At 41.7% G+C, this 13,871-nt stretch overlaps 1 protein-coding gene across 1 annotated transcript in view; it reads left to right on the top strand.

The window, feature by feature from the left end:
* The window catches only part of LOC149467828 (uncharacterized), a 61,987-nt gene that overhangs the window by 22,378 nt on the left and 25,738 nt on the right, over positions 1-13,871 (top strand). Inside the window, exons 5-9 of the mRNA XM_089671121.1 lie at positions 3,431-3,568; positions 3,717-3,900; positions 4,532-4,622; positions 7,545-7,643; positions 13,001-13,091. Of these exons, the coding sequence (XP_089527247.1) occupies positions 3,431-3,568; positions 3,717-3,900; positions 4,532-4,622; positions 7,545-7,643; positions 13,001-13,091 (603 nt within the window). The remainder of the gene's footprint in view (positions 1-3,430; positions 3,569-3,716; positions 3,901-4,531; positions 4,623-7,544; positions 7,644-13,000; positions 13,092-13,871) is intronic.

Raw genomic sequence — 13,871 nt, 5'->3', positions numbered from 1 at the left:
TGTGTGTATCTAGTACCTGCCACAAGTCATCTTTGGATAACAGCATTTCAAGCTTAAACTTCCATAGCTGGTAGTTGGTGTTGTTGAGCTTTGCTATTGTAAACTTCATATCTGAAGCACTTGCCATCTTTCAGTGAATTGGATTGTAAATGCAGCACTTACTTGCTTGTAGTTTTCCTTTTTCCAGTGTCTGGAGCTGGGTCCATAACCTGTTGGTTATGTGTTATAGAAGACACTGGTAGTGATAGCAGAATTCAGGCTTTACTTGTGTGGCTTAAGTTACAAACATACAGAGCACATTTCAGCAGACATATTACAGACTCATTACTTCCTGAAGAGATGATAGAGAAAAGGAAGAAGCAGCAAGTTTTACACATACACAACTAGTAACCTTTAGCGTACAGTGCCATCTACTGGTCAAGTGATATTACCACAGAATACTGTATATAGTACATTATAGTACATGCTGTTGCATTCCCAACAGGAATCACAATCATGGGAAAGACTGCTGACCTGACAGTTGTGCAAAAAACCATCATTGACACCCTCCATAAGGAGGGAAAGCCTCAAAAGGTAATTGCAAAAGAAGTTGGATGTTCCCAAAGTGCTGTATCAAAGCACATTAATAGAAAGTTATGTGGAAGGGAAAAGTGTGGAAGAAAAAGGTGCACAAGCAGCAGGGATGACTGCAGCCTGGAGAGGATTGTCAGGAAAAGGCCATTCAAAAGTGTTGGGGACTTTCACAAGGAGTGGACTGAGGCTGGAGTCAGTGCATCAAGAGCCACCACATACAGATGGATCCTGTACATGGGCTTCAAATGTTGTATTTCTCTTGTCAAGCCGCTCCGGAACAATAAACAACATCAGAAGTGTCTTACCTGGGCTAAAGAAAAAGACCTGGTCTGTTGCTCAGTGGTCCAAAGTCCTCTTTTCTGATGAGAGCAATTTTTGCATCTCATTTGGAAACCAAGGACCCAGAGTATGGAGGAAGAATGGAGAGGCACACACTGCAAGATGCTTGAAGTCCAGTGTGAAGTTGATTTGGGGAGCCATGTCATCTGCTGGTGTTGATCCACTGTGCTTCATTAAGTCCAGGGTCAACGCAGCTGTCTACCAGGAGATTTTGGACTTCATGCTTCCTTCCGCAGACGAGCTTTATGGGGATGCTGACTTCATTTTCCAGCAGGACTTGGCACCTGCCCACACTGCCAAAAGCACCAAAACCTGGTTCAATGACCGTGGGATTACTGTGCTTGATTGGCCAGCAAACTCGCCTGACCTGAACCCCATAGAGAATCTATGGGGCATTGCCAAGAGAAAGATGAGAGACATGAGACCGAACAATGCAGAAGAGCTGAAGGCCGCTATTGAAGCATCCTGGTCTTCCATAACACCTCAGCAGTGCCACAGTTTGATAGCTTCCATGCCACGCTGCATTGAGGCAGTAATTGCTGCAAAAGGGGCCCAAACCAAGTACTGAGTACATATGCATGCTTATACTTTTCAGAGGTCCGATATTGTTCTATGTACAATCCTTGTTTTATTGATTGCATGTAATATTCTAATTTTCTGAGATTGTGGATTTGGGGTTTTCATGAGCTGTAAGCCATAATCATCACAATGATGACAAATCACGGCTTGAACTATCTTGCTGTGCATGTAATGAGTCTATCTCATATATTAGTTTCACCTTTTAAGTTGCATTACTGAAATAAATGAACTTTTGCACGATATTCAAATTTTTCGAGTTTCACCTGTAGAATTTAGGTTGGTTTCAAAATGGCAATATATGTTTAAATGTTATCACATTCCTTTGCCTGGAAGATGTTCCCATAATATTTATAGGTATTTGATAGATATCAATCAGTATAGCCCAGCTAAACAATGATGATCATTTATTCTATAGCCATCTGGCCAGACTTATACTTGACATGTTTTACAATAAAATTATACTAGTATTTCAGTTATGGATCTAGGGGCTCTAGTTGTATGATCATCCCACTGGAGTTCGTATCTCTGCACCCTCAAGCACAGTCTCACTATTCTTGTTACTTTGTCTGCAACCTAAAATACCATAAACCAAAAAACAATAATGAGAAGGGAACTACATTGCAGTAGCTCTGGTAGTTTGGACAAACTGGGAGTTCAGGGACAGTAGTCTCCACCAGAGTCCCCAAGAGATATTATGTTTGGCTGGCAATTTTGGAAATTTGCTGGAACTAACCAGAAGTGAAACAAAAAGCTTTAGGGCCAGTTCATAGTACATGCGTTTCAGTTGCTTTTTTTCTCCATCCAAAACGCACAGAAAGTAGGTTATATGGTTGTCAATGTCATAGTTCACATCAGTGCTTGCAATTCCAGTGCGTTCCGGTTGCAGAAAAAAAACAGAATATGCTGCATTATTTCTGCACAGAACTGTACTGGAACGTGGTAAAATGCATCAAAAATGCACTGGAACGCACCAAAAATGCACTGGAATGGACATGTCCCTATATAAATTGAAGAAAATAAGAGGGGAAAAAATTAACTGGAATGCATAAAAAACTCACTGGAACGCATAAAAGGTGTGCATGCGGAAACGCATCCAAAACGCATCTGGAACTAACCAGAAGTGAAACAAAAAGCTTTAGGGCCAGTTCACACTACATGCATTTCAGTTGCTTTTTTCTTCATCCAAAACACACAGAAAGTAGGTTATATGGTTGTCAACGTCATAGTTCACATCAGTGCTTGCAATTCCAGTGCGTTCCGGTTGCAGAAAAAAAAAGTAGAATATGCTGCATTTTTTCTGCACAGAACTGTACTGGAACGTGGTAAAATGCATCAAAAACGCACTGGAACGCACCAAAAATGCACTGGAATGCACATGTCCCTATATAAATTGAAGAAAATGAGAGGGGAAAAAATTAACTGGAATGCATAAAAAACTCACTGGAACGCATAAAAAATGTGCATGCGGAAACGCATCCAAAACGCATCTGCACTGCATTTCTATAGTGTGAACCGACCCTAAGGGGAACCGACCTTTAAAGCATAGATAGTACAAGCAGCACATAGACTGTGAACACTGCATCAGGTTTTCTCTGCTCAGTCACAACAAGACACAGTGGGGAACTGGACAGAAATTCAAACACATGCAAAGCTCCTTAAGCATGCAAGTTTATAAAATATTCCATATAAACAGTCCAGGAGGTGGCCTACTGCCTACTGAGACATTTGTAGGACAACCAATTATCATATGTCTTATTAACAAGAGAAACTTTTACATGCCACATGTTTAATTCATGTAGCATATATTGTACAGCGCTGAGCAAACCCTTTGGCGCTATATAAACTCGTAGTAATAATAATAATATATTAAGAATATGTAAAAATATGACATTGTCTACTTACTTAACTTTTTCAGATTAAAGTATTTCTTTTTTTTTAGATATGACAGAAAGTTTTTGATATGGGACACATATCAGACCCCAGAAAAGATTTGTCTTAAAGCTGTACATTGCAATTTCCGTGCTCATGATGCAGGAATTACTCACCTCCTACTCATTCGTGACCGGGACTGTACAAGGTACATGCATATACTTTAAATGCCATGTATGATGGCCTCAAGCAATAAAAACCTCACAGCTGTGCTATGAAATATTCAAAATCCATAGTTATAATAAATGTAATTTATGCAATTGCCCTTAATCCATAACACCAAGCATTTTTAACAGGTTTTTGACAGGCTCTTTCGATTGTACAGTTGGGGTTTGGTCACAAGATGGTCAGCTAGTCCAGAGGCTTCGCCAGTTTACAGGTGAAATCACTGGCATGTGCTATGTGGCATCGGTGAAGGCAGTGTGGATTACCAGTGGGAACAGTCAACCACTTGTTCTGGACCCACGATCTGGGGACATAGTAAGTGATCTTGTCTTCACTTTTGTTAGCAAAAACGTAGGTCTAGGTTCACAATAAATGATGTGTTTTAATTTGTATAAACAACAAAACAATGCATCTGATAACCATTTAAAAAGCTAGGTTATATGACTGATTTTTATACTGTACAAATCAACAAGTGGGAAACCCCTCCTTATGTGCCCTAACTAATCAGCCAGGATGGTGCAACTCAACCCCCTATTGATTAGCTGCTTTTCATGCCTTACAAAACAATTTGGAGGCGTCTTGTTCTTGAAGCTACTTCATGTCACAGCTCTGGTCTTGGAAAGCCATTGCTCTCAGGGATTTTTTTGCATTTATTCAATAAAGAAAAAAGAAAAGTGTAAATTAAAGTAATCCATAGCAACTAATCAGAATATACAGTATCTTTTACTGATCTGTCTTCAGTCAACTAAAATTCCTAAGTGTTGATGCAGTTTTGCACATAAATCATCATTGCTAACTACTTTGCTTTACCAAATACAGCCTAATGGAGTTTGTCCTGCTTGCTTATTCAACTATAGAGCTTGACAGCAAATCATTACAACAGAACCAAACAAAATGATTGACCCTCTCAAAACACTTCTATTACTTATATTTGTTTTCTCTTCAGATATCTGAATTTGTGGATACTTTTCAAAGTCAAGAAAACAGCCCACAAATAAAGCAACTAGTATGTCTACCTGAGACAAGTCATGTGATTGGTGAGTCACTTCAAATAATTTACCTTTAACCACTTGCCTACCGGGCACTTTTACCCCCTTCTTTACCAGGCCAATTTTCAAAGTCGCACTTTGATTATTGCGCGGTCATGCAAGTTTATACCCATATGACATTTTTATCATTTTTTTCTCACAAATAGAGCTTTCTTTTGGTGGTATTTAATCGCTGCTGGGCACTTTACTTTTTGCGCTATACACAAAAAAAGTGCAAAAAATTTGAAAAAAAAAAGTTTCGTTTCTATTATAAAATTTTTCAAACAGCTAATTTTTCTCCTTCATTGATGTGCGTTGATGACGCAGCACTGATGGACACTAATAGGCGGCACTGATAGGCCGCACTGAAGGGCACTGATAGGCAGCACTGATAGGCAGCACTAATGAGGTGTCATGGATAGGCGGCACTGATAGGCAGCACTAATGAGGTGTCACGGATAGGTGGCACTGATAGACAGCACTGATAGGTGGCACTGACTGGCATCACTGCTGGGCACTGACTGGCGGCACTGCTAGGCATTGACTGGCACAACTGCTGGGCACTGACTGGCACAACCGCTGGGCACTGAATGGTGGCACTGACTGGTGGCACTGACTGGCAGCACTGCTGGGCTGCACTGATGGGTGGCACAGGTGGGCACAGGTTGGTGGCACTGGTGGGCACAGGTGGGAGGACACAAGTGGGTGGCACTGCTGGGCACTGGTAGGTGGCACTTCTGGGCACAGGTGTTTGGCACTGCTGGGTGGCACAGGTTGGTGCACTGCTGGGCACAGGAGGGTGCACTGCTGGGCACAGGTGGGCGCACTGCTGGGCACAGGTGGGTGGATCTGGTGGGTGACACTGCTCGGCACTGATCATCAGTGCCCTGATGATCGGTGCCGATCCCTGCTCTGACAACTGCCGGTTCTCGGCAGTACTTTCCTTACGCTCTGACAGTGTGAGGAAAGTGCAGCCGAGAACCGGCAATTGCATTTCCCGGTGATCAGCGTGTCATTGGACATGGCTGATCACATGGTAAAATGCCGCTGTGATTTGCCTTTTACCACATCACGTGATCAGCTGTGTCCATAGGACACAGCGATCATGGAGATCGCCAGGTGCACGCCCCCGTGGGTGCGCAGGAGAGCGCGTTCTGGGAGGACGTCATATGACGCCCTCCCAAAACTGGCTGGCCGCAGTGTACCTGTCATTCGGCTATCTGCGGTTGGCAAGTAGTTAAGATTACTTTTACAAACAAGGAACCTCTAGTACAGCTCCCCAGTGCAGGGGCGCAGATAAGGGGGGGTTAGAGGGGTTCAAACCCCCCCTCCCAGAGCATCCCTCAACATCACAGCAGCAAAGGACAGGAATGTGGGCGGCAGCAATCTGAGTGTTATTAAGCCATACAGTTGCATTCCTGTAGCCACCTTTATGTTACAAAAAGTCCTAAGCCTTCACACCATTAATTGCACAGGAATGCACACTGCATTTCTGTACAATTCACAAGCTATTCAGTGCAGTGCTATTTGAGCCCATTCATTTTAAATGGGCTCAAATCGCATGACATGGCCGGGTGGGCGGAACCCTGCACAGCCACGTTTTTTTAAAATTGTGACAGCTAGCGGGGAGGGAGAAGATCCCCTGCTAGCTATCACAACAAGGAGCGGGGAGGAGCGGGGTCCGGTCAGTTCGTACCATGTTACACCTTGAATATGGGTGTAACATGTAACATATAATGAAAGGTGAACTTATTCTTTAAGCCTGCAAAGTAATTCCCCATAGACTTCTATAGGGCCATAGAGCTGGAGATGCTCAGCAGATGGTTGCATAGACATCTATGGGAAGCTTTTGCACAACACTGTTGACGCACAGAAGATGTCTTGGCTGAGATATAAACAAAGTCCAGAGCCCATGGCTGCATATCAGTATCTGCTAATCTTATCATTATGTATTACTGTTTTAAAAAATGTATTGAATAAACATAAATAAATAAATACATAAACACATAAATTAATAAAATAGCAGGCAATAAATACAAAATAATGTGAAAGTCAAAATAAAATGTCTGCTCACAAAACCACTACTGATACAAACTGCATATACAGTAGTTTTCTTTATAAAATAATCCAAGTGGCAAGGAAATAAAAACACAATGGGATTGATCTATTAAAGGAATAGCAAAGTGACTGTATCCATGCATAAATAGGGTGAAGCTCTGTTTAGCACAACCTTCCAATTGTGAGCAAGTAAAAATGTTTTTTTTTTGTTTTAAATGTCCCATGTATATGTAAAGGTATCCAAAGTAAACACAGCTTGTTTATTGAAACATAATTAAACCTTAATTATTAAGAAAAAAAAATTAAAAATAGCTCCCGGCTTCATGCCATAATTATGGCTGACTTACCTGCCAAGTGATCCTCTCTAGTGCTGTGGTGTCATCGCTCTTGGCTGTCACGGCCACTTCCATCTTCATCTAGTCTTCCTCCTGGGTTTGGACTCTTTTGTTGCTTGATTGGTCGGGTCGTAATGACATTACTCCTGGGCATGCGAACGTCATCATCATGGCACAGAGTGGTGCCGTATGCACTTCTCAGTGTACATTAGCGCTGACAGATAGAGAGAAGCGGTTTAGACAGAAGAGGCTAACATGGTCTCTTCTGTCATAAAAATCCTACCGGTCAGCTTATTTTTGTTAAATTCTACTTTAAGATATGTGAACGTTAACTTTTCTAACTGAACAGTCTCTATTTCTTTAGTAAATCAATCCCACTGTATCCTTCGTCACACTAATAAACAAATATGTTGTGTCACTGTCACCAATACATTATATGGACACATTCTGACAGCTGAACATGGAATGTTGTTAGATCATAGTCCTATGAAAAAACTAATAAATATGGCAAAAGTAAATATATTCTACTTTTCTTTAGGATCCACTAAGAATAATCAAGTCATAGTGTGGAAATATCACAAGATAGGCTGCGTTGCTGTATTGCATAGCAAAAATCCTCTGGAATGTCTGTCATATAGTAAGTAGCATTTGATTTCCAATACATTACATTATTAGCCAGTCAGCATGGATAACTTGGATAAGCTATCGAGCCATAAGGCCTGGTTTACTGAAAGTAGAACTATAAGCAAAACTTTTTTTTTTTTTCATTTTTGATAGAGTAAGGGAGGGTTATAACCCCTGTCAGGTTTATTTTTACCCTCACATTTGTCCCAATGTGAAGATTTCCCTTCACTTCTTGTCCCATAGCCAAAAGAGGAAGTAAGAGGAAATCCCTGCAAATTAATGAAATCTATTGGGGACCCCCAGGTCACCAGAACTAGTATCTGCATTGCAAGAGTTCCCCTCTATTACTTTCTGGGGAAAACCCAGAAGTTGGGATTTTCTTTTACTTTCAATGATAATGATAAACAGGACAAATAGAGAGGGTGGATCTCCCTAACAGGTGACACAGACAGCAATACAAATCTGACGTGTTTTAATCTCTTTCCACTTTTTCCTAAACTAGAGAAAAAAATGTACCTTTATTTATACTTGAAGTATGAATCAAAATGAACCTGTGTTTATGTCAGACATCCATTCATTTGTACCAGGAGCTCTGGTTATTAAATCCTATCCATACCTGTATTCTTAAAGTGAATCATAGTGACTTATAGTGCATCTTATTTGGAAACAAGCATGACAAACACTGCAGTTAATACTGTTGTGCAGTAAGCTACAATATACATTAGGCCCCTTTCAGATGGGATGGAACCGTCAGCGCATCTCACCGCTGATCCCAGGCAGATGACAGGTCTGTGTCTGCTCCGCTGCTGCAGAACAGACACAGACACTGCCCGCTGTCTTCTATGGGGCAGTTAGATGGAAACAGACTGCCTGTCTGTTTCCATACGACTGCCATCCGACCTAATCCACCAGATGGGTGGGGAACGGATCCCCATCCGTCTGTTTTTGGCATACAGGATCGGAACAGATGCCACAGATGACACTGCCGCTGACACCAGCCGGTCCATAAGGTCTATGGATGGTCTGACCGGTTCCGCCTGAAAAACTGATAGGGTCCTTTCACACGGCGCGGACCCATTTAGCGGATCCGATTGCTCAGTGGGGGATCTATGCTGATCCCCACTGAGCAAGTGGATGACAGTTCTGTGTTTGCCTTGCTGCTGTAGAGCAAACACAGAGCTGCTCGCTCTCCTCAGTGGGCGGTCGGATGAAAATGGACCACCTATCCATTTCCATATGACCCAATCCAATGAACGGAAGGGGAATTGGATCCCCATCGTCCCTTTTTTGTGGATCAGATTGGATATCTGCAGGTGTAAACAGACACGTGTCCATTTACACCCGCTGCTCCATAGAGGAGACTAGATGTTCCAATCGGGTCCGCTTGAAAAATGGGCAGGTGGACCCGATACGAACATCCATCTGAAAGAGGCCACAGACGGACCCGATCGGCCCATCAGTGAGAAAGGTGCCTTGGGTCCTTTCACATGGGTTTTCCATTTTTTTCATAAGTTCAGTCACGTTTTTTCCAAGAAAAAAAAGGATCAGTTCACATCAGTTTTTCATCAGTTTACATCAATTTTTAATTAGTTTACATCCATTTTTCATCTGTTTACATCCGTTTTTTACATACTTTACAAATGGAAAAACAGACCATACATCCGTTTTTTCATCTGTTCCGTTTCTTTTTTCTATTACAACGGTGTTTATTGATAGTATCATTCCATCAACAAACAAATCCAGAGTTAGAAATTACAGTACAGAGCAAACAGACATGACGTTCCTCAATAAAACATGAAACGAGGTAAATGCACTGATTTACATAAGCAAACGAAAGAAGCGGTTACAACATACAAAAGTTAAGGATGCAAAACAATTTACAGTTTTGATCAGCATACGAAAGCCGATGGGTCATCCATACAAATCTTTGGTTAAACATGAAAACAACGTAAAAAGTGTTATGTGTGACCATATAGAAAAAGGTCTGTTCCATTTTTTGTAACGGAAGAAAAATAGGGTTTTCTTCCATTCAAAAAAACGGATGTTAACAGATGCGGACATTAATGGATGTAAACAGATGATCATCCGTTTACATCCGCTAGTCCGGGTGTCGGCAACCCGCGGCTCCAGAGCCGCATGCGGCTCTTTTTCATCTTTGCTGCGGCTCCGGAGCACACTGCCCACCAGGTGACAGGCAATAGGGTTTCAGTGGTCGGCAAGCCGCGGATCGCAAGCCACATGCGGCTCTTCTGTGTGCCGGGCGCCCGCTCCCCTCCCTCCTCTCAGGCGGCCGCCTCAAAAGTCAGGACTCTTTTAATCCGGCCCGCGGAGCGTGGAACATTAGCTGTCAGGATGTAGGCGGGGCAGCCAGGATGTAGGCGGAGCAGCGTGACGAACTCCTCTCACAGTCCGCCCTGAAGACCGGAACACAGCACGGGAACACAGCGAGAGGAACGCGCGGAGCAAAGGTAAGTGAATTGAGACAATATGGGGAATTAATTACTATAGGGGGGATGAATTACTATGGGGGATGAATTATTATATGGAGGATTAATTACTATGGGGGATGAATTACTATGGAGGATGAATTACTATATGGGGGATGAATTACTATGGGGGATGAATTACTATGGAGGATGAATTACTATATGGGGGATGAATTACTATGGAGGATGAATTACTATATGGAGGATGAATTACTATATGGGGGGTGAATTACTATGGAGGATGAATTACTATATGGGGGATGAATTACTATGGAGGATGAATTACTATATGGGGGATGAATTACTATATGGGGGATGAATTACTATATGGGGGATGTATTACTATATGGGGGATGAATTACTATGGGGGATGAATTACTATATGGGGGATGAATTACTATGGAGGATGAATTACTATATGGGGGATGAATTACTATATGGGGGATGAATTACTATGGGGGATGAATTACTATGGAGGATGAATTACTATAGGGGGGATGAATTACTATAGGGGGGATGAATTACTATGGGGGATGAATTACTATATGGGGGATGAATTACTATGGGGGATGTATTACTATATGGGGGATGAATTACTATGGGGGATGAAGTACTATATGGGGGATGAATTACTATAGGGGGGATGAATTACTATATGGGGGATGAATTACTATGGGGGATGTATTAATATATGGGGGATGAATTACTATGGGGGATGAAGTACTATATGGGGGATGAATTACTATAGGGGGGATGAATTACTATATGGGGGATGAATTACTATATGGGGGATGAATTACTATGGGGGATGAATTACTATAGGGGGGATGAATTACTATAGGGGGGATGAATTACTATGGAGGATGAATTACTATATGGGGGATGAATTACTATATGGGGGATCAATTACTATAGGGGGGATGAATTACTATGGGGGATGAATTACTATAGGGGGGATGAATTACTATATGGGGGATGAATTACTATGGGGGATGAATTACTATATGGGGGATGAAGCTAACTGCACGATCCTGTATATAGCATTAAGGTAAGAAACAATATATGCAGTGTCGGATTTGTTTTAAATGTTGCAATGGTTTTGCGGCTCCCAGTCTTTTTTTTCCCTTCGGAAACGGGTCCAAGTGGCTCTTTATGTCTTAAAAGTTGCAGACCCCTGCGCTAGTCCATAGAAATACCACCTCACTTATTTATTTCTCATTGGTTCAAATGATTTACTACAGTTCATTGTTTTATTAGCATAGGCATTTGGGCCACGTTACCAGTTACATTCAAAGGCCTCATGCACACCGGACATAAAAAAAAAACGCCAAAAAATGCCACTTTTAGGGCTCGTTGACACTAGGCTGTTTTGCCAACGCTTGCCAAACGCCCCTATAGCGTTTGGCAAGCGTTGGTCCGGTGTTTGCGGAGCGTTTTTAACGCTCGGCAAACGCTCCGCAAACGCCGCATGCGCGGTTTAGCGGCGGTTGCTAGGCATTTGCCGAGCATTAATAACACCCCACAAACGCCTATAATGCATTTGAGTGGTGTTACCGCTCCGCAAACGCCCCGCAACCGCGTCGCAACCGCACCGCAAACGCCGGCTGGGCGTTTGCGGAGCGGCACCATAGACGAGAATAGGAGGCTTCAAAGCCTCCTGACTCGACCAGAGGCGTCCGTTTTGCCGCGCTGCAATGCGACGGGACGCAAACGCTCCTGTTAGAACAGCACCATGTGCTGTAATGTGCAGAGTTGGCAGAGGCGTTTGGGAAGCGGTAAAAACGCTTCCCAAACGCCTCTCTGCCGCCTGCACACAAGGCTAGTGTGAACGTAGCCTTACAGACATTTGAAGCTTTTTTTTCAATCTCTAAACACCCCTGTATTTTAGCCTATTTGGCCATGCATACATAGGCATTTACAGGAATTTTAGAACAGGAGCGATTTTTACAGGCTGAAAAAAAAAATTACATATGCAGGAGAGTTTGAGCAGAAAAACCAGCTGACACGCCTAAATGCCTATAAACACGCCTAAATGCTAGCCGCGTTTTACACTTGAGCATTTATTTATTCCAATGGCCAAAATAAATTAAGCATTTGAGCCTCAGTACCAAGTTACCAGTTCCATTCAAAGTCCTTATGCACACAGGACATAAAAAAACTGCCACTTTTACAGGAGTTTGAAGCTTTAATTTCAGCTTCTAAACATCCCTGTATGTTAGCCTATGTGGCCATGCACTCATAGGCATTTACAGGTGTATTAAAACAGGAGCATTTACAGGCTGAAATAAAAATAGAACTTATGCAGCAGAGGAGAGTTTGAGCAGAAAAAATGCTTAACTTGCCTAAATGCCTGTAAACACGCCTAAATGCCAGGCGTGTTTAGTGCATGAGCATCTAGTCATTACAATGGCCAAAATAAATTAATATTGTGGCCATTGGAATTAATGAACACCTAAAATGCTCCTGCCAGGAGAAAAGTTGATTAGAGGAGTTAGGCAAATGCTCAGTGTGCATAAGACCAAAGACTCTAAGGCTGGCCATACACTATACAATTTTCTGTCCAATTTCTGCACAATTTCCTTTAGATTTACCTTCAACTATGTAATGCAAGAGCCTGCCTAATTCGATACTATTGAAAGTGTTGTTTAGGTTTGACCTCATATTATATGGTTTTTGGTAAATCTAAAGCAAAATTCTCAAGAAAATTGTATAATGTACGGCCAGCCTTAGGGTTCATCTGACTAGCTGCTATAATAATAATAACAATAGTAATACATTTTATTTATGGGTGCCTTTCAGAACACCCAAGGTCAACTTACAAAGTACATACAGTGTTTTAGAATTTACTAAACAAAAGCTGCTGTGTTATTTCGCTATTTTTCAGCTGGAAAGAAATTTCTTCTACTTTTTACTGGCGATAGCAGTGGCATGGTGGAGAAATGGAAAAAAAATGATTTGTCCCCATGTGTTTACAGGTAAGCAATAACAAAATTAATTAATAATTACTCTTAGCCAACTAGTCAAACATCTGCACATTAAAAACACAAAAATAGCTTGATAGCTCTTATTTTAAATCCATCATCTACGATGGCAGCACAGTGGCTAAATGGTTAGCACTTCTGCCCAACAGTACTAGGGTCACTGATTCAAATCTCAGCCAAGGAACCACCTGCCCGGAGTTTGCATGTTCTCCCTGTGCCTGTGTGGGCTTCCTCTGGGTATTCCAGTTTCCTCTCACACTCCAAAGACATGCTGGTAGGTGAATTGGATCCTGTCTAAATTGGCCCTAGTATGTGTATGTATGCATGTAAGTTAGGGACCTTAGATTTTACACCTCTTGAGGGTTGGGGACTGATGTGAATGTACAATATACAGTTGTGTTCAAAATAATAGCAGTGTGTTGAGAAAAGTGAATAAAGCTCAAAATCCTTCTAATAGCTTTTATTTCCATACACACAAACAAACGCATCGGGAACACTACACATTCTATTCCAAATCGAAACATGAAGAAAAATATATCAAATTTGTGTTGTTCCTCTAAAAAAAATGAAGAAAAATGAATATTAGACTGTTCAAAAAAATAGCAGTGTTTGTATTTTTCTTTACAAACTCAAACATTCACTATATAAACTGAAAAACGTTTGAAGATTTTGTTTTCCTTTGAATCACTTAATTAATATTTAGTTGTATAAGCACTGTTTCTGAGAACTGCTGTACATCTGTGTTGCATGGAGTCAACCAACTTCTGGCACCTG

Source organism: Staurois parvus, unplaced genomic scaffold (genome assembly GCF_062004578.1).
Source record: "Staurois parvus isolate SC_StPar_1 unplaced genomic scaffold, SC_StPar_1.0 ptg000099l, whole genome shotgun sequence".
Lineage (NCBI taxonomy): Eukaryota > Metazoa > Chordata > Amphibia > Anura > Ranidae > Staurois > Staurois parvus.
The sequence above is the reverse complement of the archived record's forward strand: the minus strand, read 5'-3'. Positions and strand labels throughout refer to the sequence as shown.